This window comes from Pelophylax lessonae, assembly GCF_965119305.1.
Source record: "Pelophylax lessonae genome assembly, chromosome: 9".
NCBI classification, from domain to species: Eukaryota; Metazoa; Chordata; class Amphibia; order Anura; family Ranidae; genus Pelophylax; species Pelophylax lessonae.
In genome coordinates this window covers 227,424,161-227,451,370 of record NC_138776.1, presented here as the reverse complement: position 1 = coordinate 227,451,370, position 27,210 = coordinate 227,424,161, and the positions used below count along the sequence as shown (strand labels likewise).

General features: G+C 42.7%; 1 protein-coding gene across 1 annotated transcript in view; it reads right to left on the bottom strand.

Annotated features, from left to right (window-relative positions):
• Positions 1-18,844, bottom strand: part of SERPING1 (serpin family G member 1) — a gene marked incomplete at its 5' end in the record, with an annotated part of 160,201 nt that extends 141,357 nt beyond the window's left edge. Inside the window, one exon of the mRNA XM_082268947.1 lies at positions 18,734-18,844. Within this exon, the coding sequence (XP_082125073.1) occupies positions 18,734-18,844 (111 nt within the window). The remainder of the gene's footprint in view (positions 1-18,733) is intronic.
• Between the last annotated feature and the right edge of the window lie 8,366 nt (positions 18,845-27,210).

The following is a 27,210-nucleotide window of genomic DNA, read 5'->3' as shown; positions in this document are numbered from 1 at the left end:
GCGCAATTTACACCCATATCTGGTGAGTGGGGAACCAAGAGGGGATCACGTATTGCAAGCACCTTTTTGCACTTTCCTGTGATGAAGATTTTGAGCACAAAGCACCAAGCACTTTTTCTTGAAAAGGAAGAAGCACTGAGCACATTATATCCATAAATGTATTAATGGACTATTTATTTATTTAATATTTTTAGCAATTTATTATATTATTATTGATGAATTATTAATTGTATCATATTTATTACACAAGAATTATTGGTTTCATTTATTAGTATATGGATACACAATGCACATTTGAGCAGCGCTGACACTTTATTCACTTGCAAAAACACTCAACAGGCCTCTCTGCAAATAGCTTAGGGTGTCTACTTTCCGAAAAGGGGTCATTTGGGGGGTTGTGCTGTCTTGGCATTTCATGGCCTCCGAAACGGTGATAGGTAGTGAGGAGTGAAATCAACAATTTACGCCCTTGGAAAGCCTGAAGGTAGTGATTGGTTTTTGAGGTCCTGTACGCGGCTAGACTGCCAAAAAGTCTCACACATGGGGTATCCCCATACTCAGGAGAAGCAGTAGAATGTATTTTGGGGTGTCATTTCACATATACCAATGGAGTGTGTGAGCAATATACCATTTAGTGGCAACATTGTGTAAAAAAACAAAAAAGAAAAATAATAATTTTCATGGAACTTGTGGCAAAATATAAAATATTCCATGGAATCACCATGCCTGTCAGCAAATAGCTTGGAGTGTCTACTTTGCAAAATGGGGTCATTTGAGGGGGTTTTGTGCTATCTTGAAATTTCAGGGCCTCTGAAACTGTAACAGGTAGTGCGGAAGTAAAATAAGCAATTTACGCCATTAGAAAACCTGAAGGTGGTGATTGGTTTTCGGGGTCCCGTATACAGCTAGGCTCCCAAAAAGTCTCACACATGTGGTATCCCTGTACTCAGGAGAAGTATCAAAATGTATTTTGGGGTGTCATTCCACATATACCCATGGCACGTGTGAGAAATTTATCTTTTAGTGACAACTTTGTGTTAAAATAAAGTTACAAAAAAATGTAATTTTCCCAAAATTTGTGGCAAAATATAAAATATTGCATGGACTGAACATGCCTCTCAGCAAATAGCTTGGGGTGTCTACTTTCCAAAATGGGGTCATTTGGGGGATTTTTGTGCTATCTTAAAATTTCAGAGCCTCCAAAACTGTGAGAGGTAGTAAGGAAGTAATATAAGCAATTTACGCCATTAGAAAACCTGAAGGTGGTGATTGGTTTTTGGGGTCCCGTAAACAGCTAGGCTCCCAAAAAGTCTCACACATGTGGTATTTTTGTACTCAGGAGAAGCAGCATAATGTATTTTGGGGTGTCATTCCACATATACCCATGGCACGTGTGAGCAATTTATCTTTTAGTGACAACTTTGTGTTAAAAAAAAAGTTACAAAAAAATTTAATTTTCCCAAAACTTGTGGCAAAATATAAAATATTCCATGGACTGAACATGCCTCTCAGCAAATAGCTTGGGGTGTCTACTTTCCAAAATGGGGTCATTTGGGGGAGTTTTGTGCTATCTTAAAATTTCAGAGCCTCCAAAACTGTGAGAGGTAGTAAGGAAGTAATATAAGCAATTTACACCATTAGAAAACCTGAAGGTGGTGATTGGTTTTCGGGGTCCCGTAAACAGCTAGGCTCCCAAAAAGTCTCACACATGTGGTATTCTTGTACTCAGGAGAAGCAGCAGAATGTATTTTGTGGTGTCACTCCACATGTACCCATGTCATGTGTGAGAAATGTATCTTTTAGTGACAACTTTGTGTTCAAAAAAATTGAAAAAAAAATTTAATTTTCCTAAAACTTGCGGCAAAATATAAAATATTCCATGGACTCACCATGCCTTTCAGCAAACAGCTTGGGTGTCTACTTTCCAAAATGGGGTAATTTGGGGGGGTTTGTGCTATCTTGACATTTCAGGGCCTCCTAAACCGTGATAGGTAGTGAGAAAGTGCAATGAGAAATTTACGCCTTTTGAAATTCTGAAGGTGGTGATTGGTTTTCGGGGTCCCATACACATAAGCTCCCAAAAAGTCTCACACATGTGGTATCCCTGTACCCAGGAGAAGCAGCAGAATATATTTTGAGGTGTAATTACACATATACCCATGGCATGCGAGAGCAATATATAATTTCAATGACAACTTTGTGTAAAAAAAAAAAAAAAATTTTAGTCATTTTTCAAACACCTGTGACAAAAAAATTAAATATTCAATGAGCTCAACATGCCTCTCAGGACATTCCTTAGGATGTCTACTTTCCAAAAAAGTGGTAATTTGGGGGGGGGGGGTTGTACTGCCCTGCCATTTTAGCACTTCATGAAATGAGCTAGGCAGTCAGAAAGTAAAAGCTGCATAAATTCCAGTATTCACACCATAGTTTGTAGACGCTATAACTTTTGCGCAAACCAATAAAAATATGTTTATTGAGATTTTTTTGTCAAAGACATGTAGGTAAATACATTTTGGCCAAAATGTATGACAAAAATTGAGTATATTGTATATTTTTTAACAGACAAAGTAGAAAATGAAATTTTTTTTTCAAAATTTTCGCTCTTTTTTTAATAATATCGCAAAAAATAAAAAATGCAGAGGTGATCAAATACCACCAAAAGAAAGCTCTGTTTATTCGAAAAAAAAGGACGTAAATTTTGTTTGGGTACAGCATTGCATGACTGCGCAATTGTCAGTTAAATTTTCGCAGTGCCAAGTTGAAAAAAGTGGCCTGGTCATTGAGCAGCAAAATCCTCCGGTCCAGAAGTGGTTAAATAGCTTCCTGTTCAGTAAGTACTAGAGGGGGGAGCCACCAAACGAGTGCTTCTATCATAACCATACACTCAGCCGCCTCAGGATATACTGTATACTGTGAGATGGATATTATACATTGTTAAACCGTGAGAATATTGAACAACAGATGAATCTAATGACTTTAACCACTTTACTGCTGCTCACTAGAGCTCTACTGCGGGAAAGTGGCTCTTGTAGGTCTGAGGACGTAGACCTACGTCGGCAGACACTCCCCCTTCTCGGCGGCACGCGCGCTCCGCCGGAGGCTCGCTCCCGCTGTATTCAGTCACAGCGGGAGTCGGGCCAGGGGAGAAGCAGCGGCGATTCGAATCGAGTCTGGAGATCCGCCCGCTTGTGTAAACAAAGCGGGCTGATCTCCTAAGTGACAGGCAGTGTCAGATTGCAGGGTTCAGCATAGCTGAACCCACGATCTGTCCCTGTGTCACTCAGTCACCTACCCCCACACATGTCAGTAAGCACCAGGCATACATTAACCCCTCCCTCTCCAATAAAATTAACCCCTTCCCTGCCAGTGTCATTTTTACAGGAACAGTGCATATTTATAGCACTGATTACTGTAGTAATGTCACTGGTAACCCCAAAAGTTTTAAAAATGTCAGTCAAGGGTCCGATCTGTCCGCCGCAATGTCGCAGTCACGTAAAAAAAATCGCAGATCGCCGCCATTACTCGTTAAGAAAAAACACCAAAAACGACAGAAATCTTTCCCTTAGTTAGTAAACGCAATAACTTTTGCGCAAACCAATCAAAATACGCTTATTGCGATTTTTTTTACCAAAAATATGTGGCAGAAAACAAATTGGCCTAAAATGATAAAAAAATGTGATTTTTACATTTTTTTGGGGGGAATTTCATATAAAAAAATGTGAAAAATATTGTTATTTTTTCAAAATTTTCGCTCTTTTTTTGTTTATAGCGGAAAAAGTAAAAATCGCACAGGTGATCAAATACCACCAAAAGAAAGCTCTGTTTGTGGGAAAAAAAGGACCTAAATTTCGTTTGGGTACAGCATTGCATGACCGCGCAATTGTCAGTTAAAGTTGCACAGTGCCGAATCGCAAAAAGTGGCCCAGACGTAAGACAGCAAAATCCTCCGGTGGTAAAGTGGTTAAACATAAGGTGTATAAAACCAATCTATTTAAAATGGGCTAAATAGGAAAAACCTATAAACCTATCCTGGTCATTGTATACTATGGCAATTCAAGGAACATTTTAATAAACCCATACAGTAGACATATAAACGTTATTATAATATAATCTGGACAGCTGCATGATCACAGTGCTGTTCAGGACTAGGGATGATCGAACGGTTCGGGTCGACCATCGGTTCGGCCCGAACATTGGGCGTTCGAGGTTCGGCCAAATTTAGAACTTTTTGCCCAAAAAGTTTGGAATTCGGCAACCAGAACCGCCCAAAATGCAATGCTTCAGGAAATGGGCTTTAAAAGCCCGTGATTGGACCAGAACCATTAGCAAAAGCCAATTGAGGGGGCAGGAGAATGCTAGGAATGTGATTGGAGTGACTAGGGGGTCCCTAGACCAATCATTAGTGAATACGCCCCCCAGTATATAAGATCGCCCCCGCCATATTCCTAGCATTGTTATACTGGACATGGAAGAGAGTGGAAGCAGTTCTGTTAATTTTACTTTAAAAGTGTCATTTAGCTATTTTTAGTGTGAGGAAAGGGATATCTAGTGTAGTTAGAGTGCTCCTTTACACTTTGGTTAGCTTCAAAAATTTAGTTTCTGTAGGGAAAGTGTTAAGTGTAAGGGGACCGTAGTGTAGTGTAGGGTTAACTGGCAGTGACTGCTATGGAAGGGTGACAAAACCCTTCCATAGCAGGGTGACCGCTATAGAGAAATGATCATTTCTCTGAATTGCTTCGGCACACCCATATGGCTTCTCAGCAGCCAAGCATTTTTTATGCTGCAGGGGCTGCCACTGCCAGTGCTTTTTTGAGGACATGTTTGATGTCAGACATGACATCTGAACATGTGTATAGGGGGTATATATACACATATATGTCTGAATATATACCCCTAGACATATATAGGTGTGATAGTAGCAGAAATAAATGCTTGCGCTAATGAAATCATTTGCAGTAATATATTTCTGCTACTATCACACCTATATATGTCTAGGGGTATATATTCAGACATATATGTGTATATATACCCCCTATACACATGTTCAGATGTTTTGCCTGCCTCAAAAGAACCCAAAAAAATGCCAAAAAAAACGCTAGCGTCAAAAAAATAAATGCCCAGGTGTGTTTTTGCTGGCATTTTTTGGGGGGTTTTGGAGGCAGGCAAAACATCTGAACTTGTGTATAGTGGTGTATATACACATATCCATATATTTATATACACACCTAGACATATATAGGTGTGATAGTAGCAGAAATATATGCTTGCGCTAATGAAATCATTTACAGTAATATATTTCTGCTACTATCACACCTATATATGTCTAGGTGTGTATATAAATATATGTATGTGTGTATATATACCACTGTACACAAGTTCAGATTTTTTGCCTGCCTCAAAAGAACCCACAAAAATGCCAAAAAAAAGCTAGCATCAAAAAAAAATGCCCAGGTGTGTTTTTGCTGGCATTTTTTGGGGGGTTTTGGAGGCAGGCAAAACATCTGAACTTGTGTATAGTGGTGTATATACACACATCCATATATTTATATACACACCTAGACATATATAGGTGTGATAGTAGCAGAAATATATGCTTGCGCTAATGAAATCATTTACAGTAATATATTTCTGCTACTATCACACCTATATATGGCTAGGTGTGTATATAAATATATGTATGTGTGTATATATACCACTATACACAAGTTCAGATGTTTTGCCTGCCTCAAAAGAACCCAAAAAAATGCCAAAAAAACGCTAGCGTCAAAAAAAAAAATGCCCAGGTGTGTTTTTGCTGGCATTTTTTGGGGGGTTTTGGAGGCAGGCAAAACATCTGAACTTGTGCACAGTACCACTATACACAAGTTCAGATGTTTTTCCTGACTGCAAAGAACCCAAAAAAATGCCTGCTTTGAAACTGGCAAGGTGTGGAGAGAAGCTAACCCCCTGAGCTGAAAGTTTTCTAATACATACAATCCTTTTTTTTTCTGGTTCTGGACATGCTACAGAGCTGAAACTTCACAGGTACACCTTTTAGACCCCCCAGACACAAAATCACACAAAAAAAGTTCTTAAAAATTGTAATTTTTGATAAAAAAAAGCCAATTATTGAAAAAATTAAAAAAAAAAAAAGAGAGACTTTGGATTTAGTATCTGGTGGGGCTAAAAAGTGTACATGTGAAGTTTCAGCTCTGTAGCATGTCCAGAACCATAAAAAAAGATTGTTTGTATTAGAAAACTTTCAGCTCAGGGGGTTGGCTTCACTGCTGTAACACCTTGCCGGTTTAATAGAAGGCATTTTTTTGGGTTCTTTCCAGTCAGGAAAAACATCTGAACTTGTGTATAGTGGTACTGTGCACAAGTTCTGATGTTTTGCCTGCCTCCAAAAACCCCCAAAAAATGCCAGCAAAAGTGCAATGGAGACTTGACTGCAGAGGGGGGGAGGGGGGCGGATGGTTGTTACCTCACCTCAACTTTTTTTTGTGTGATTTTGTGTCTGGGGGGTCTAAAAAGTGTACCTGTGAAGTTTCAGCTCTGTAGCATGTCCAGAACAGAAAAAAAGATCATATAGGTGTTAAAGTTAAAGGAGGGTCCCGACCCACATCCCTGTTCTACTGAAAAATTATCTTTTTTTTTTCATGGTTCTGGACATGCTACAGAGCTGAAACTTCACATGCACACCTTTTAGACCCCCCAGATACTAAATCCAATCAAAAAATCTCTCTTTTTTTTTTTTTTTTTTTAATTTTTTCAATAATTGGCTTTTCCTGTCTGTCTCCATGGCAGCCTACGTGTGGGTTAACCCCGCCTCCACTCCAAGGGTATAGGACCCCCCTCCCATAAATTTCAGCTCTCAGGTACAGCAGGTGTTCATTTTTTTGTCCTCCTCCAAGGACCTACACTTCTGATGTCTTTCTACATCCAGCTTACCTTAGGATACTTTGGATGGTGTCTGCATGTCCAGAGCCCAGCCACAGGCGGGTGAGTGACATTTAATATCCCCTGCTCTCTGCGGTTGACTGAAGCTTAATCGGCATTTTCTGACATGGGTCTGAAGATTCGCATTTCATCCGTTTATGGCAGCGGTATTTGTTATTTATGTGCACTTTGTCTGTCTCTTTCCTATCACTGTACAATATGTTTGTTTGGCCCAATGGCGCTGGAACGCTTCCTGCGTTCCAGCAAACCCTTCCTCTTCCTCCTCTGCTTCTAGCGTCCAATCGGTAGACGCTTCGTGGTCCCGCACATGCGCAGTGCGTCGCGAACGAAGCCGAGGCTTGGCTCGCGCATGCGCAGTAGTGCCAGTGACCGCATCACCGCTGACGTCATTCCGGCGGGAGATTTAAACAGCTGACGGTTCCCCTGTACTTTGGGAATGTACTGTGGGCGTTGCGGCAGCTTCCCAGTGTCTCTGGATTCCTTGCTACAGGTATGTGCAATGGAGACTTGACTGCAGAGGGGGGGGAGGGGGGCGGATGGTTGTTACCTCACAATGTATTACTGACATGGTGTCTGATGTGTATTACCTTTCTTTATCAGTCTGGTTGTTTGGCCTGAAGTATGGATCCTGCGTCAACGCCCTCCTGTGGCCAGCCCTCTCACAACAGGTGGGTACTGGCATTTTTCAGAGGGGGGGGGCGGGGAGGGCTTGCTGGTCCCTAGGTCATGGCTAAATCCAGTGTCTCCCCGATTTTCTCTTTTTCCATCAGCTCTTCCAGGCCTGATTTACCACAAGAAAGAGACCCTGTCAGACCTCGTGGGAGTTCATCCTCCAGATCTAAACGCAGTGAATCTCCATCAGGGAGTAGACAGCAAGGGAGACGCTCTAATTCCTCCCCCAGACACCATAAACAATACCAGAGTCACCGCACATACCAGAGAGCCTGTTGGGGTTGTGGGGCATATGTCCCGGAGGACAAGTCCCTATGTGAGCCATGTTTTGCTCAAGCAGCCGGTGAGAGGGTGCAGAAGGATCAAGGATTGGAATCTCTAGTGAAGAGAATAGTACAACAGTCCCTGAAAGAATGGGGTACAGTCCCACCACCTGGTCCCACCACATCTAGTTCTCCAGCGGAAGTGCAGGAAGATCAAGGCCCCTCTCAACCGAGCATTACTTCTGCAAAATCATCTGAAAGTGATTTGGAAGAAGAAGGGGCTGTAGGCGGCTTTGAGTTCGCCCTGGTTTCACCCCTGATCAGAGCCATTAAAGAAGCTCTCAGATGGGAGGATCCTGTGTCTCCTCAGAAAAAGCAGCGGAAGTTCTTCAAGCACATTGGTAAGGAGCATGTCAACTTCCCTTCCCTCTCTGAATTACAAGAGGTGATTACTGAAGAGTGGAGTAAAGGGGATAGTAAGTCTTCCTTATCCTCCAAACTTGGGAAATTATATCCCTTTAAACCTGAAGATGTCGCCCGTCTTGAATCTGCTCCTCTTGTGGATGTGGCAGTTACAAGATTAGCAAAGCATGTCACTTTGCCACTGGATGACGCGGTCTCTTTCAAAGACCCTTTAGATAGGAAGATAGATCTGGACCTAAAAAGGATCTTTGTGACGGCCGGCCTGGCCTGCAAACCTGTGATGGCATTAGCAACGATGTCTAAAGCCATGGAAGTCTGGGTATCCGATATAGAATCCAAACTTGGAAGTCTCTCGGAAGAAGCCGTAAAAAGTTCCTCTATTCACGAACTCAAGCTGGCTTCAGTGTTTTTAGGAGAAGCATCTATCGATGTTCTGCGTCTTCTGTCCAGATCAATGCTATCCTCAGTAACAGCAAAAAGGGCCTTGTGGCTTCGCCCGTGGATTGCGGATCCAGCCTCTAAACAGGCATGGTGTAAGATCCCTTTTGAGGGTACTTCCCTTTTTGGAAATAAACTAGACAGCGCCATTGCCAAGGCTACTGGCGGAAAGTCAGGCTTCCTCCCGCAGGACAGACGATTATTTGGTCAGAAGAAGCCTCAACCTAGGAGGCAATACACGGAGAGATCAAGAGATGCACGCTCTTACAAGCCTAATAGAGATTTCCGAAGAAACTGGAGAGGTGGTCAGTCCTCTACTCGGAGGTCATCAAAAAATCCAGTGCCTGCTGGACAAGATTCCACTAAATCTTTTTGAGATTGGGCCCGTCCAGGCATGTCAGGTGGGGGCTCGTCTTCTCCATTTTCAGCATGTCTGGGCGGCCTCAATCACGGACTTTTGGACCGTAAGGACGGTCTCTACAGGCCACAGATGGTCATTTCTGGCAGATCCGGTTCCAAGATTCATCTCAACTCATTTACCCTGTCTAGAAGAGAGAAGAAAAGTCTTGCTCGCCTATGTAGACGCTTTGGTGGCTCAAGGAGCGGTAGCTCTAGTTCCAGAACAAGAAAAATTTCAAGGGGTTTACTCACCCCTCTTCTTAGTCCAGAAGAAGAACGGGGCTGGAGGCCTGTTATAGATCTCACATACCTGAACAAGTTCATAAAGAACAAAAAATTCAATATGGAAACACTCTCAACTATTCAGAAGGCAGTATTGCCGGGAGATTGGCTCGCCTCAATAGATTTGAAAGATGCGTACTTTCATGTACCCGTGGCAACCGACTTCCACAAATATCTCCGCTTCTGTGTTCAGAATCAGCATCTACAATTCATTTGCCTACCCTTCGGCCTGTCTAACTCGCCCAGAGTATTCACCAAAGTTCTTCTAGCAGTGGTTGCCTTCATAAGATTGAAAGGTATACGTCTACATCATTACTTAGACGATCTTCTGCTACTGTCTCAAGAGAAGGATCAGTTATTGGCACACAGAGATCAGGTCATATCGACCCTCAAAGAGTTTGGCTGGCTGCTAAACCTACAAAAGAGTCAGCTGGAGCCCACTCAGCGCCTAGTCTATCTTGGGGCGCAATTCGACACCGTCGAGAATTCTATCTCTCTCCCATTAGAAAAGATACCGGTAGTGAGGGAGAGAATCCTTCCGGCTCTTTCTTCTCCTCGGCTGAAAGCCTCTCAGTGCCTCAAAATCATTGGCACCATGGTGTCCATGGCTCCAATGGTCAAATGGGCTCTCTGGCATATGAGGCCCTTCCAGAAAGGGTTCCTACAACAATGGAACACAGAAGAGAAAGATCAATACATTCATATCTCCTCCAGCATGAGATACAGTCTTCTTTGGTGGCTGCAACGCAGGAATCTGCTCAATTGTCACTCTCTGGTTCCAGTCTCATGGACTATAATCGCAACAGACGCCAGCAACTCAGGCTGGGGGGGCTCATTGTCTGACAGAGATGACACAGGGGAGATGGTCTTTTCAGAGACACACTCCAGTCTCCAATATACTGGAACTCCGAGCAGCCTACCAGGGTCTTCGATCTTTCCAACACCTGCTAGAAGGGAAATCTGTAATGATTCGGATGGACAACACCACGGCAGTGTCTTATGTGAAGAGACAAGGTGGGACACGGAGTCTCTCTCTGCTACGAGAATTAGACCCGATCATGTCCTGGGCCCAGACTCACCTAGTAAACATCTCGGCAGTTTACATTCCAGGTTCACAGAATGTTCAAGCAGATTTTCTGTCCAGGGTCCAGTTGAACCACAACGAATGGTCTCTCCATGTGGAGTCGTTCAAATGGATCCTGTCGTTGGGAGTATCTCCCGAAGTCGATCTGTTCGCCTCCCCTTGCAACCACAAGTTGGAGAAGTATGTCACGAGAGGCAAATGCCCTCAAGCTTACGGGACAGATGCGCTAACCGACAGGTGGGAGTTCAGCAGGGCTTACGCCTTTCCTCCAGTACCCATCATTCTCAAATTTCTGCAGAGACTTCAAGCGGAAGATGTGGAGATAGTGATGGTGGCGCCTTTCTGGCCGAACAGGCCATGGTTTCCGCTGCTCCTACAACTGAGTTACCGGGACCCGGTCCCTCTCCCCTCAGACCAGACTTGCTTCTTCAGGGAACATCAGTGCACCCCTGTCCTGAAATTCTCCGGTTTACGGTCTGGTTCTTGAGAGGGTAAGGTTGGAATCTCTTGGCTGCCCATCTACAGCCATTTCCACCTTGATGAATGCTAGACGACCAAGTACTAATAGAGTATACTGTAGAATCTGGGCAAGATTCATGAAGTCTGCATATCCTGAAGGTATGTCTTCCTCAGTCCCTGGGATTCAAGAAATACTAAGTTTTCTTCAGGCTGGTCTGGATATGCCCCTTTCAGTGGCAACTCTTAGAGTTCAAGTTTCGGCCTTGTCGGCCTTCTCCGGGGTCCTGTGGGCCCAACACCCATTGATTCAACAATTCTTCAAAGGAGCAGTCAGGCTCAACCCTCAGAGAAGACCTAGGTTCCCGAAATGGGATCTACCTCTTGTCCTAAATGCCCTCTCAAAAAAGGGCATAGATTCCTCTTCTTCTATCAAGGACCTGACCATCCGAACTGTCTTCCTGGTAGCCATTACTTCGGCTAAAAGGGTCTCTGAATTAAGTTCTCTCGGATGTAAAGAACCATTCTTGACTTTTTTCCCGGATCGGGTAGTACTGATACCCAGGCTGAATTCAAATCCGAAAGTCACCTCAGTGTTTCACCAGAATCAGGAGATCGTCCTGCCTACTTTCCGGTCATCTAATGAGTCCAATACTCATCCGTTGGATGTAGGAGAATCCTTGAAAGCTTATCTTCAAGCAACTGCACCATTCAGGCAGTCTGACAAACACTTTGTCCTGTTCTGGGGAAAGAACAGAGGTCAACCTGCTTCATCCAGGACTATCACTTCATGGATAGTGGCAGCTATCCAACAGGCCTATAGAGCTGAGGGGCTGGCTCCTCCGGAGGCGGTGACGGCGCACTCTACAAGGAGTATCTCTACTTCCTGGGCGGCCTCGCGGCACGTGGCTCCAGATGTGATTTGCAGAGCGACTTCGTGGTCATCAGTCAATACTTTTATGACCCACTATTGTGTAGAGCCTGCTTCTCTGTCCTCAGTTAATTTTGGTTTGACTGTTTTGTCTGCAAATAGCATGAATTAAAATTTTCTTTGCTAAAGCATTCCCACCCGTGTGGAGTGAGCTAGTTATTTCCCACACGTAGGCTGCCATGGAGACAGACAGGAAAACGGAAAATTCCTATCATACTTACCGTAATTTTCCTTTCCTGATAGTCTCCATGGCAGCCGGAGTACCCACCCTCTCGTCTTGGATTCGGCTAAGATATGGAACACCTGCTGTACCTGAGAGCTGAAATTTATGGGAGGGGGGTCCTATACCCTTGGAGTGGAGGCGCCACATGTAGGCTGCCATGGAGACTATCAGGAAAGGAAAATTACGGTAAGTATGATAGGAATTTTCAGTTTTTTATCAAAAATTACAATTTTTAAGAACTTTTTTTTGTGTGATTTTGTGTCTGGGGGGTCTAAAAGGTGTACCTGTGAAGTTTCAGCTCTGTAGCATGTCCAGTACCAGAAAAAAAGATCATATAGGTGTTAAAGTTAAAGGAGGGTCCCGACCCACATCCCTGTTCTACTGAAAAAGTATCTTTTTTTTTTTCATGGTTCTGGACATGCTACAGAGCATGATTAAAAATCAAAAAATCTCTTTTTTTTTTCTAATTTTTTCATTAATTGGCTTTTTTTATCAAAATGACAATTTTTAAGAACTTTTTTTTGTGTGATTAATAGTTAATGGGGCATGACCCAGAACCCTAGGCACTTTTTAGGGGCATTTATTGGGTTTTAGGGCTTAAAAATTGTGTTTTTTGATTACCGAAGTTCGGGTCCCATTGATTTCAATGGGGTTCTGAAATCCGAACCGAACTTTTGGGAAATTCTGGTGTTCTGGTCGAACCGAAGTTCGATCATCCCTATTCAGGACACATACAAAATACCAGCTATATGTCATAATAACTTAAGTCTTTTTAAATTAATATACATAAGACAATACCTCTAAAGGGAGGTGGGGGGGGGGGTAAAAATGTATTAATTTCTAAAAATAAATAACCCAAAAATGCATATAAAAATGCTAAATTAATTTGTTTAATACACCTTATGTTTAAAGGCATTAAATAAATGAACCAATGAATCCATATACACATATTTATAAATTATAAATTATTTTTCCAGTTCATTTATTTATTTATTTTTGTGGGTTTCTCCCTCTGGCCTGCTTAGTCCCTCCAGAGCCTGCCCTTTCCTCTTTTGCGGTCCCTGTTGAGGTAGCAAGTGGCTGTGTGGTGGGAGGAGCCCCTCCTCGAATTAGGGGTTTTGTGTCCCCCATCTGCCAACACAGCATCACTATTCTGGGGGCACAGGGGTAGCTGTTTATCTTCCAGGAGGGCGTGCTTCTGTACTGATCATCCCGCCCCCCTCCCATCTACTTATTGCGAGACGGCTCCTAGACACCAGGTCTGGTGCGTCCCAGAAGACGGAATTGGCAGGTGGAATGCAGCGGCGTGCATCCCACACTTAGCTGTCATCAAGTCTACACTATGCTGTACAGTGCAGCCCATGCAGCTCAATATAGTATCCAGGACCATTGGCCAAATGTAGCCACACTTGGTAGCTTGTCCTTTTTTTTTTTTTTTTGGGGATATTTTACACTCAAAAATTTGAGTCATATTTCACTAATTTTCAATGTTTTTTTTTTCTTCTCTCATACTTGTGTTCAGGGGGTGCACATGTGCAGGTGCTATATTGCCAGTACCGGTTGATTACCGTATTTTACTGTTTCTGATAATTCTGCCTGATGTGTATAATGCATCTATTTTATTACTATTATGATATTGTGTCATTGCTAGTATCACTGTTGCTTTAATGCTCATTAGTGTGGCCCGTTTACCACTCCCATTCTCACCCACCAATGGGAGGGGTCTCGAGATCACGTGATGAGACCCATTTGTTCTATTAAATGTGTCAATGCAACATTACAGATTGGCTCTGAGGAAGCAGGGATCTCCCCTCGAAATGCGTCAACCATCTGGAGAGTCCTCTGGCGTGCTGGAAACTGTCCCCGTGACCTAGTTGCTTTTTGTCTATTGTGGACTTTAAAATGCTTTTATGATTGACTTGTTTGTGAGTATATTTCCTTTCTTTTTATACCAAAAAATACCACTTGGGTAATGAGCAAGGTCGGTGCGCCTTCTTTTAGTTTTTTTTCCACAGTGCTATCTCCATTGCCCCGGTGACGAAGTCTATTGAAACTAAACTTACATCGGATTGGAGGACATAGCGGTGATGTCAGCATGCCAGCCGGGGCACAGGACAATAATTTCTGAATGCCTATTGTATTAATTTTACTTGTGAGTAGAATATTATTCTTTTAATAAATGTCCTATGCTGGGAATTAGTGCAATGCGTGATTATGTTATTTTTTTTATACATGTAGCACCCTCCTAGTTAGGTGCTAGTCAGAGAGTGTAGTTTTGGCTCTGTCTGCTTATCAGAAGAGTAGCAGGCAAAACATATGTGCACTCTGCTTATCAGGGAGCAGGATTTGTAGTTAGGTCTACTCAGTGTGCCCAGTGTGTATTCATTTGGTCTCAGGAAGTGTCCCCAGCTGATCCAATGGGGAGGCACGTTGGATGCTGGAGGAAACCTGACCAATGGTACACAGGCTTTTGGTACTGTCCCAGTGGGTTGGCACAGACAGCGGTGCATTATGGGACAGGGTATAAAAAGCCATGGGCACATGAGGTAGAGGTCTTTGGGTGGGAAGCCAGGTCCCAGAAGGAGGGTGGCAGCTGCCTCCTCTTCTGCAACAGTTGGTGGTGGTCACAGGCAGTCAGCCTGGTGTACCAGGGGTGTGAGACTGAGCCCAGAGATCCAGGAGAAGCTGACTATGGGAGTTGGGTCGAAGCAGAATCTGGAAAAACAGTTTCCGTGAGTATAGAGGAACTTGTCCAGGGGTCTGCCCAGGAAGGACCACTCCAGAGTGTAGAATCAGTGGACGGGTGTCCGCTAACCCAGTGAGAAAGGGGGTACTAGGGGAGTGCCCTGAATAGAAATGTAATGGAAACACTTACCTCATCTTCATTCAAGTGGCAGGATGAAGCAGCGGCCTTGCCGCATTCTCAAGTCAGAAGTCACTAGCATTGTGAATAGTTGGAGTATCCCACTCATCCCTTCTCCCATCCCAATTTAAATAAAACCACACAAACAACAACCCCTAGACTGATCATTGACTGAGCCAAGAGCTTAAAGTGATAAGTTTCTGCAACCAGTTGCTACGGGTAACCCAGGGGAATCATTAAAGTGTAATACTCAGCAGTCCTCTAGGGGGCAGTGCTACATACACATGTCTGGTTAATGACTGAGGACAACTAACCGGCTGCATTTTTGGGTGATCTTTTTGATGACACATCTAACATACGGGTCCTGTGAAGGGAGTGTTATCTGCATACCGACCATGGGGGGTGTTGCCCACTAATGCGTGGCTAGACCCTGTTTGGGGTCTCCTCATCTGGTAAGCGTCCATTCATTATTATATATGGTGGAGCAAGGACAAGGGATCACTTGGAGCACTTTTGGACTGTAAGTAAGCACATGTGGAGCACCTGTGTCACCACCAGTATTTGGAATTGGGATTCCTCGATCTATATAATTTACCATGATAACAAGGAGTGTAGAATAATTGTAATACCAACTTGGTTGCAAAACACACACTCACCCCGCGCTAAACTCAAAACTCAAGATAGTATAGGAGATATGTAAATGTGACCCCAAAGGTCTCAGCAGCTGTTTTAGTAAAAATAATATATAAAAAGGTGTAATCAAATAATCAAATAACTCGGTCCAATCAACCACACAAACAGCGCTAACAGATGAATGGATAAATATTAGGATCTATATTCTCAACAGGCAAAGGTGTAGTACAACACAAATGTCCGTATAGCAGTCCAAATTGGTTACGGGAAGGGTGTGAAGGAACTTGGATACACCACAATTCGACCAAACACCGGTGCTCCCCCCCTCTCCTCTGGAACTCACCAGATGATTGGAAAAACAGGGCCTCCTCATATGTGAATTCAAATCACCAACAGGACCTCTTCACCTTCCACCAACTTGGATCTCCTCTCATATCCTATTAGCCTTCATATGTCACTCCATTCATGATGGCATGTAAATGAAGAATGAGGGACATATAGTGTAATACCGCAAGGTTTATTGATTAAAACACACCAATATGGCCCCACTCCCCTCCAGATGTTTACTTACAATTTTAGATCTGAATGAAGGCATTCAAAATTTGCATATATAGACGCATAATGACTATTTCTTCAGAAGAAATAGTCATTATGCGTCTATATATGCAAATTTTGAATGCCTTCATTCGGATCTGAAATTGTAAGTAGACATCTGGAGGGGAGTGGGGCCATATTGGTGTGTTTTAATCAATAAACCTTGCGGTATTACACTATATGTCCCTCATTCTTCATTTACATGCCATCATGAATGGAGTGACATATGAAGGCTAATAGGATATGAGAGGAGATCCAAGTTGGTGGAAGGTGAAGAGGTCCTGTTGGTGATTTGAATTCACATATGAGGAGGCCCTGTTTTACCAATCATCTGGTGAGTTCCAGAGGAGAGGGGGGGAGCACCGGTGTTTGTCGAATTGTGGTGTATCCAAGTTCCTTCACACCCTTCCCGTAACCAATTTGGACTGCTATACGGACATTTGTGTTGTACTACACCTTTGCCTGTTGAGAATATAGATCCTAATATTTATCCATTCATCTGTTAGCGCTGTTTGTGTGGTTGATTGGACCGAGTTATTTGGTTATTTGATTACACCTTTTTATATATAATTTACCAATTTTATGCCACATTTGAAGATTTGTCATTTTGAATGAACATTATTTGAGTTTTTTATGCTTTGCATGGAACAATTGGCACTGTATTTGAAAATATCCAATCTGTATACCTTTTTCTTGAAAATTTCTTTTTATTAAAGAATCAAAATGTATATGTATAAAACTAAGGCATTATTCGGCTAACGGTTACATTAAACATAATATTACTAACTGTCATATCCTATCTGGTAAAAATCACAATATTCCATACACTTCGCTCAGTTGATCTCTGATAGATTCAATGCAAGAATTAATAGGTAATAAGGAGATTCCTGTTCCCTCTTAACCACCAGGATGATATGTCAGAAGAACATGAACTCATATTTGGATCCATACCTGAACAAATGTAATGTGAGTCACTGCAAATGAGTAAATCCATATATATCTTAAGCTAAACATCAGGAGCGAATGGATTCAGTCTATGGACTTCTCATCATCAGCTGTGTAATCTGAGTCTGTCCACAAGTGTCAGACCTTCTCAAACTTTTTAGTGCAACCCCAGACAAATACGTAGCTTTGTATAGGGGTGCAACCCTATTGATTAGACGCTTTCAGAAGGGTAAATTGGACTCTGCAGCTAATTTCCACTTGAGCACTATCTCCTTCCTGGCATAGAATAATAAGAGACCCAGTAGACTTTGCCTAAAGGCCAAAGAGTCAACTAACCCCAGTAGGCAAACGCCAACCTTTACAGGGACATGCATAGTAGTCAGAGTAGCAATAAACTGGGTCACATCCTGCGCAATAGCTAACAATCTGGGGGCACTCACAAAAGATATGGACAAATCCTTGCCGAGTTGCTAGGGTACCTCTAACAGCAAGAGGAGGAATTAGGATAGATACGATGCAGTCTCTGTGATGTAAAATACATTTTGTGCACCATTTTAAATTGGATCAACCAGCCCTTAGTCAATATTAATGCCTGAAATGGTCTGTCCCAGAGATCTTCCCAGTCTTTATTGTCCAAGTCCTGCTCCTCCGAACGCCACGCACTAACCAGGGTATCCATACCCTCGTGGATGGAGGGCAGTAGTGACTTGTGGATCACAGATAGAGGTTTTTTGAGAGCTTCATCCCGAAGGAGAACCTCCAAATCATCCTGCTCCAATCTAAATGTAGAAGATTCAAATTTGGATGCATAGGCTTGTCGAAGTTGCAGGAATCAAAAAGAACGCATTCAGCAGTGTAAATGTATTTCTCAACCTGTCAAATGTACTGTATATAGTGCACTCCCATCACAAATGTCTGAAAGGTATCTAACTCCGTTAGCAGCCCATAGCCTGGGGTCCGGTAGGTAATAGAATTCCGGTAACAGGATTAAACCAAAGCAAGGACCTTTTACCCACACTATATTGGGTTTAATAATGACAACATGCCAGGCCTTAATAACTGCTCGCATAGCAGCAGTAAGGAGCGGGTGAGAGACCCTCTGACCCCTGTAAAGGAGATTATGGAGGGTCTCATAGGATCCAAGGTACACAGCTTCCAATACTACTGAGGCATTTGTGTCATCAAAGATAAGCCAATTGTGAGCATGCTGCCAAATAGTAAGTATAAAAATCTGGGCAAGTGAAGCCCCCTTGTGTCCAAGGTCTGCATAGAACCTTCCTGCTAAATCTAGCTGGTCGGGATTGCCATAAGAAGGCGCCTATTAGTGAATCTAATTGTTTAAAGAAGGATTTCAGTAGCCAGACTGGGGAGTGCTTAAGGCTGTACAGTAGAACTGGGAGGATTTTCATTTTAATTAGATTAATTCTCCCAATAAGGGATAAAGGGAGGTGTGACCAGGCTTTCAGCCTCTCGATCTGTGTACCCTATCTTTGCTCAAAAATCAAACAGTAGTGAAAAGCAAAGTTTCATGTAAAGTATATTTGTCATTTGGATATACTATTGTCTTTAAATGTAGTTTTCTTACCTGTCCTGAATGTTCTGTATTGTTCTGTGGGTCGTTATCCAATACGTTATGTGAATTTGTTGTACATATTGTTATTCCAAGAAGAAAAACAATACCCGTAAACGTCTTCATTGTGCAGAGATTAAAAAAAAAAAAAAAAACAAACAAAAAAAACTTAAGGATGAAGAATATAAATTCAGTCTGAAAATTCTGCTGAAAATTGTCTGACAATTTGTCCCTATCTCTCTTATGTATACATGGTGTTCATATCAAGCAGTGTCAGGGACAGAGATAGATTTGCAAGATTTTATTGGTCAGTACAAAGAGATAAACAGTTAAATATTCTCCCAAATTCCTGTAAATCCGATGACTATTTCATAGTTCCTCCCCCAGTATTCCGCAAGCACAAAAAAATATTGACACTGGAAACTTTCATACTGCAATCTTTTTTTTCCAATTTTGTTGTCAATAATGTTCAGGGTTGGTTAAAAAAAAACAGTAATTTTTTGATGAAGATTCATAACATTTTGATAAAGATTACCTTTCTTTTGTTTAAAAACTGCCTTAAAACATATAGTAATGTTACTTTGCCACTATAACCACTACCACCACACCACTGTGTATCAGCAATTATAACAGCAGAGGCATAACTCTAACCTGTGTCCTAATATTGTGTAAATTGAAAAACAAAAACACTTATGTAGGCCATGGACAGTGTGATTTTTTGTTCCTGGAAAGAAATTCACAGGATTACCCCATCAAAACAGACAGTGGAATCTCTCCTGCCCAAAGCATTGTCTTCTCCCAGCAAGGGGGCCTGGCCAGGGAAGCCATCCCCGCCGGGAGAAGACGGTGACTATTGTTAGCTGCTATAGCAGCCTGCTAGCGATAATCACAAGTAGAATCCAGCAGGCTAGTTGTATCCAAGTTTATTGATCGATAAACTTGGTACATTCAGTCTGCCCATACATGGTTCGAATCTGGTTCCTGCTGTCTGTGGTCGGCCGTAGGCTCCACTAATACGACTTGTCATGCAGTTTTGGATACAGAAAGCCGCATGACAGGTCGCAGCCCATTGGTTATCATAGCACCTTTTCCAATCTATGCAACTTAGAAAAGGTTCCTGTTCTACTTTGATGCAACTTTCTTGTGACTTGAGTGCCAGAGAGTGAAAGTCGCATGAAAGTTGCATGTACGTTTAATCAAAGTCGCACTCAAAATCGCACAACTTTGGAGTTGCACTAGTGTGAACCAAGCCTTGAGGGTGTATATATTTAAAAAAATGCATAGAAATTCGGGGGGCGGGGCTTGGCGCGCAGCGAGGATGGCTGCCTAAGATCAGAGCTCCGGACCCACAGCAGCTCTAAGCACACTCTGCAGCCTCTTTACCTCGCATTTTTGCACAAATATGGGCAGAGTTACTACGGCGATCACCCAGGGCAAACACCTCAAGTCCGCCAAAGCGGAAAACGGCAAGATCATCGCTGACATCTTTAAAACTCAAGTCCCAGCCCGGAGGCACATCACAGGCCTCAAAATGGCGCAGAGGCAGACTCAGGAGGAGGACGAGGAGTTCGAAGTGGGCTCAATCGCTGCTTCAGAGGACACAGTAAGTGATTTACTTCAGATCGACAGGCAATTGACTTTCAATGATATGACCGCTATAGCGGCGGACATAAAAGGCTCATTCGCAGCGGCAATCACTGACCTGAAAACTGACATAGTCAGACTGACCGAACAGATGGCAGGTGTGGAGAGATCAGGCAAGCACAGGGATAAGGCGATAAAGAGACTGGAAGAAGTCACTAACACTCATTCTGGCCACCTCATTGCTATGAATAGACACCTGGAGGATTTGGACAACCGTGGGAGAAGGAACAATATCAAAGTAAGGGGTTTGCCTGAAACTGTGGAGGGGGGAGACATTAGGCATGCTCTGACTTCTATCTTTAACAACCTTTTGGAAAGACCTGGTGAATCCCCAATTGAGGTGGAGAGAGCACACAGAGCTCTAAGACCGAAAGCCCCTGACTCCTTGCCACCCAGGGATGTGATATGCTGTCTGACAAGTCACACTCTTAAGGAGGAAATCCTCCATAAGGCAAGACAGAGTGAACAAATCCTGTTCAATGAGATTCAGATTCAACTCTTCCAAGACCTGTCCCCAATCACATTGAAAAATAGGAGAGCTGTAAGACCCATCCTGGATGTGCTCAGGGAGAAAAACATCCCCTACAGGTGGAAATATCCATTTCCAGTTCAAGCCACATATCGTGGTAAGCAGCACCTGTTACGTACTCCAGATGACTTACCTTCCTTCTGCTCCAGCCTGCAGATTGATCTGATTGAACTACCAGAATGGTATGCCGAGTTCCTTTTGCCTCCTACTCCTCCAAGTCATTCTAATGGCCCAGGTTCGCCTAATGACCACAGATCCCCTTTTGCGAAGAGCAAGAAAGCGAAAAATAAGGGGACCCACCTTCCCTTTTCTTCCCCGCCAAAAACCCCCAGATCCAGAGATCACAACTAAGATACCCAGAACCACACTTCAAAGGATGGAACCCTCATCCCTGCTTGGAGGATGCTGTATTCCTCCCTCTTTACTGATAACCTGAATGAATCGTGTTACACAATACCCAGGTTTTTTCTTTGGCTTACTACAACTACCTCTTGCCGTTAGCCTTGGCCCTACCAGAAGAGGGCGATGTTTCACTATTGCTGAAAAATCATTCCTAATGGAACATATATATGCTCACTTGTTCTCACATTTCATGGCCAGTCTCAAGAGCCATAATTTTTTTCCACTTGCATATGTGTTAGATCTGTCTTATGATCCTTATTACGCTTTATCTACCAGACACTCTGTTAGTCTTCTCCAGCAGATGGCGTACACTCATCACACTCTGATTGTGACCTCCGGACGAGTTCAACTCTACCTCTTCAACAATGGACGTGTGCTGGTGACTCTGATGTTCACGGGACTTCCGACTGACTAGATATAACTGAAGCCGGTTCTAGAGGTATTTCCCGTGTCTGCCCCATTTACAGCATTCACTCAGTGAGTTATTTTTCTATGATTATGAACTCCCCTAACGACAGCACCTGGACTAGTCTCGCCTTTTTGTTTTTTTTGTTTTTTTATGTACCGTATTTTTCGGACTATAAGGCGCACTGAAAATCCTAAAATTTGATTAAAAACCAGCAGTGCGCCTTATAATCCGGTGCGCCTTATATATGAACCTTGAGTATTGAAGGGATCTCAAAACAATTTCTGTTTCACATTGATTGATAAACTCAGATACGGAGGATGAACAGTTTGAAGGTTTCATGGAAGATGAATAGAGCCGACTGTAAAATAAAGCTGTTTAAAAATTTAATAAAAGTGAGTGATTTTTCTCTGTATTCTTTTTAGTGTTTTTATTCTTTTTAGGCTGCGTTTAAAGGCTACGCCGATCCATGAAAAATGTTTGCAAACTGAGCACCTGCCAGTAAACCCCGTGCGGATCAACGTTGCACAAAAAAAGTGCGCCTTATAATCCGGTGCGCCTTATATATGAAAATACTTTGAAAATTTACTGTTAACTGATACTGCGCCTTATAATCCGGTACGCCTTATGGTCCGAAAAATACGGTACCTTCCACCTAATATTCCAGAACACGGTCATGTTCTTGTTGCCTATTACGAGCTTCTAACCGTGTCGTGGAATACAACCTCCAGGGGTTATATAACCGAGGGCTCAATATATCACATTTAGTATGTACCAAATGTTTTTTTTATTGGCTTTTCTTGCTATGTTCACTTTTCGGGCCGTTATATGTTATATTTGGCCGCAGAGTCCTTTTTTCTTTTAATGTATTTACGATTATTCGTTTAATGAGCTGTTTCCTGTGGGTTTGGACAATATTTCCAATTGTATAGAAACCTTATTGATAAATGGGACACCTTCTTTCTGCGGCTCTCCCATTGTTCCCAAAAGGCACTTTATATTTCTACATACTTTTGTATTTTGACAACTTTTGTAAAACTTTGACTATTGATTAGCGAACGTCTGGGTCATTACCCAGCCGTTGGCTCGTCACGTTATTTGTCTTTACTTCCTTTCTCTCTTTATTTCCTTTCCTCTCTTCCTTCGTTTTTGCTAACCTCTGACCCTCCCCCCCCCCCACCCCCTCTCCCCTAACCCAATACACGAGATATAACCATGGCTTTCTCGCATCTGGGTAAAAACCCCATGATCATATCTCATAATATCAATGGTCTCAATATCCCTGAAAAGAGAAAGAAAGTTCTATCAGAACTCAAAAAGAGTAAAGCACAAATAGTTTTCCTCCAGGAGACTCATTTCAAAGATAATTCTGTTCCTAAACTGACAGATAAATACTTTGTCAAAATGTATTCAGCCTCAAATCCTCTTGCCAAAACAAAGGGCGTGGCTATTCTGCTAAGTAAGAGTGCTCCCTTTGTGATGGAAAAACAATTTTTGGATCCTGAGGGTAGGTTTATTTTTCTGTCTGGCACACTGAAAGGACGTCCATGCACACTAGCTAACGTCTACTTTCCGAACAGGGCTCATGTGTCTTCTTGTAACAAACTTATTACTGAACTCAAAGGTTTTGCAACTGGTTGTGTGATCCTGGGCGGGGACTTTAACATTCCGTTGGACCCCATTCAGGACACCTCCTCCGGCAAAACAAGCATAGCATACAAACTATTGAAAAAGATTAAAGAATTGCTGAGATCCATGAGCTTAGTCGATACCTGGCAAACTTTACACCCCACAGAGAAGGATTTTACGCATTATTCGGCCCCTCACGATAGGTATGCGAGGATCGACCACCTCTTCATCACTCAGAGGGACCTGCCAGATCTGATGGAGGCTGAGATCGGGATTATTTAAATTTCTGATCACGCCCCAATATCAATCTCCATCTCCACAAACACAAACTGCAAGCCTATGTTCAACTGGAGGCTAAACCCCTCCTTGCTAATTGACCATGGGATTAAGGCAGATATCCATTCCACTTTGACAAATTACTTCCGTGAAAACGCCTCTCCTGAGACTTCCCCGATTACGCTCTGGGAGGCTCACAAGAGTGTGATTAGGGGGGAATTCATCAAATTCGGGGCCCGGAAGATGAAAGAGAATGAAAAACTTATCTCAGAATTAGTGGCCAACATTGCCCTTCTAGAAATCCAACATAAACTCTCATTTGCTAAGACCCTACATAAAGACCTGCTAGAATGGAGAAAAGAACTAGCTGACATCTTGAATAGAAGGACTAAAAGATCTTTGTATTTGAGTAAAGCGATTTACTATGAACATGGAGACAAGAGCAGCAAGTATTTAGCTAGAGCGCTCAAAGACCTCCAGACTGCGTCACACATCCCCTGTATCAGAGATAAAAATAATAACAAATTCAATGATTCTAGAAACATTGCGGAATCATCCCGCCTTTTTTATGAAAAATTATATAACCTCCCCCCCCAAACTCGCCCCGCTAACCTAGTGGGACCCAGGGAACAACTCATCCAACAGTTCATCAGAGAAAGTGGCCTACCTATTCTTGCTCAATCGGACATTTCTGACCTAGAGAAAGACATCTCCCTTGAAGAGGTACAACAGGCCATTAAAGACCTGAAAAATGGTAAGAGCCCGGGACCTGATGGGCTGACTTCCCAGTATTACAAAACCTTTGATACAACTCTAGCAACCCCCCTTACTGAAGCACTAAATGTCCTCTCCAAACAAACCAGACCCTCCGCAGATTTTCTCACTGCACATATTACAGTAATCCCCTAGAAAGACAAAGACTCGACAGACTGCGCCAATTACAGACCCATCTCACTCTTAAATATTGACGTGAAGCTGTTAGCAAAAATCCTGGCCAACAGACTGAGACCCCTACTGCACCTTGTCATCGGGCCTGAACAAGTAGGCTTCATGCCCGGTCGTGAGGCAAGGGATAATACCGTGAAATCCCTTAACTTGGTCCACGAGGCACGTAGAAACGGCTTGGAAGGCCTGGTCTTATCTACAGATGCCGAAAAGGCCTTTGACAGGGTGGCCTGGGACTACCTCCTGGCCACCTGTGAACACATAGGTCTAGGCAACAACATGATGAGATGGATCGGGGCTCTTTACGCTGACCCCATAGCCAGGGTCAAAGTTAACAATGTCCTATCATCTCCCATTCACTTGAAAAACGGAACCAGACAGGGTTGTCCACTCTCTCCGATTCTTTTTATCTTAGCCCTGGAACCCCTGATTAGGCATGTGAATGCTGAACCAGCGATTCATGGTTTCCGAATCAGAGATAGGGAATATAAAGTTTCCGCTTACGCTGACGATTTACTATTCTATATCACCCAACCACATATTTCAATACCTAACCTGAACCTCAAATTTCGCAATTTTTGTTACCTCTCCAATTTCAAGGTTAACCACTCCAAATCTGAGGCTATGGATATCTCCCTGTCAGATAAGTTAAAACTGCTAACCCAAAGTAATTGCCCCTATAAGTGGGAACACAGATCCCTAAAATATCTGGGAGTCCAACTCACTCCCCATATTGAGTCTCTTTACGGAGCGAATTTCGTACCACTTCTGGGGAAAATTAATAAAGACCTGCGCAACTGGTCAACACCAAAAACTTCTCCTGGTTCGGAAGAGCCGCTATATTAAAAATGGTCATACTACCCAGATTACTTTATCTGTTCCATGCGATCCCCATAAAAGTCCCTGCTGCTTTCTTCAGAACTCTCATTTATACCCAAAGACAATTTATTTGGGCACATAGAAAGCCCAGAATCAACTTACGGAGGTTGCAAATGTCTAAGCCAAGGGGAGGTATGGGTTTACCAGACTTCCTCAAATATTATCATGCCTCACACATAACCTGAGTAGTCGATTGGCATTGCCATTCTCATCAGAAGGATTGGGTTGATTTGGAAAGGCACTTCTCGAGATTCCCAACCCAACATCTAATTTGGACAAACCCTACTAACTATCCTGCTGAGGTCAGACATCACCCTCTAGTTTCTAATACGCGTTTGATCTTCAACAGACTCGCCACCGAATATCAATTAGTCTCCAACCCTGGCCCTATGACACCAATCACCGATAACCCGGATTTTTTACCAGGTCTAGACCTTAAAAATGTGAGGTCAGACCCACACTCTACAGACTCCCTCCTATGGGTAATAGACTGTTTCAAGGGAAGCCACCTAATGTCTTTCAGTGAATTTAATGAGGTTAAACCAAAAAATTTTAAACTCTCTTTTTAGAATTATCTACAAATCCATGACTTCATCCGAAATCATAAACACAGGTCTTTTCTGACTAAGCCTCTAACGGCCTTCGAAAAGCTTTGTAGGGACCAAACGCCTTGCTACAAAACCACCTCACAAGCATACAAATGGATTTCCTGCAATCCCACACAAACCCCAGATAAATATAAGAAAATCTGGGAGAAGGACTTGGACTGCTCAATTTCCGACAAGAATTGGGAAAAAGCGTGCATATTCACGCACAAATGTTCATTGAGCACGAAAACCCAAGAAACGGCTTTTAAAATCTTAGTACAATGGTACATTACTCCAGTGAAATTAAAGGCGTGGTCCTCGCAGTGCTCCGATCGCTGTTGGAGATGTCTGAAAAACAGAGGTACTTTTGCACATCTATGGTGGTCATGCGACTTAATACAGTCTTATTGGAACAAGATTATTAACCTCATTACACTCATAACAGGTACTTCCCTGGTCCTCAATGCTGCATGTTGTTTACTCCATATAAACGACCTCTCCTATAAAAAATACAAACACTCTCTATCAAGACACTTGCTAAATGCTGCCAAAGCGGTCATACCTCTCCACTGGAACACCCAAAACATTCCCTCTACCAAAGAATGGGCAGACAAGGTAAAACCTATACATGATATGGAAGAGACCATAGCTATTAAAAAAGAATCTGAAATCTGGAGACCTTGGATAATTTTTTCACTGTCTGATGAATTCTCTAAATTGATAATGCACTAATTTGATCTGCTGTTTGGCCTGCTGGCCACTAGACCTACATGTCGACCTGCCTGTCGAACTTTCCTCACACTACCTGAAATTTTGTCCTGATTGTACTAGATTGCCTCCATCTGAACATCTCCCCCTCACATACCCCTCATACCTTCTCCCCCTCCCCACTCTCTTGAACTTTTCTTCTCTCAATCTTTTTCTTTCCTTCTACTCTTTCTTCCTTCATCTTGGCCCTTTAGGCCATTTGGTGTAGCGGTCTATCTCCAGTCTACACCGTTACTTATTATACCCAATGTTTACCATGTTGCTGATAATAGACTTTCAGTTTCTGATCCTCGCATCTGAATGTCTGTACAACCTTTTTACTGAACTGTCTATAATTTTTGACTGTGCTTTACCAATGTGTTTACTTTACTTTTTGTCATTGTTGCTTATATTTCTCAATAAAGCTTTTATTGGAAAAAAAAAAAAA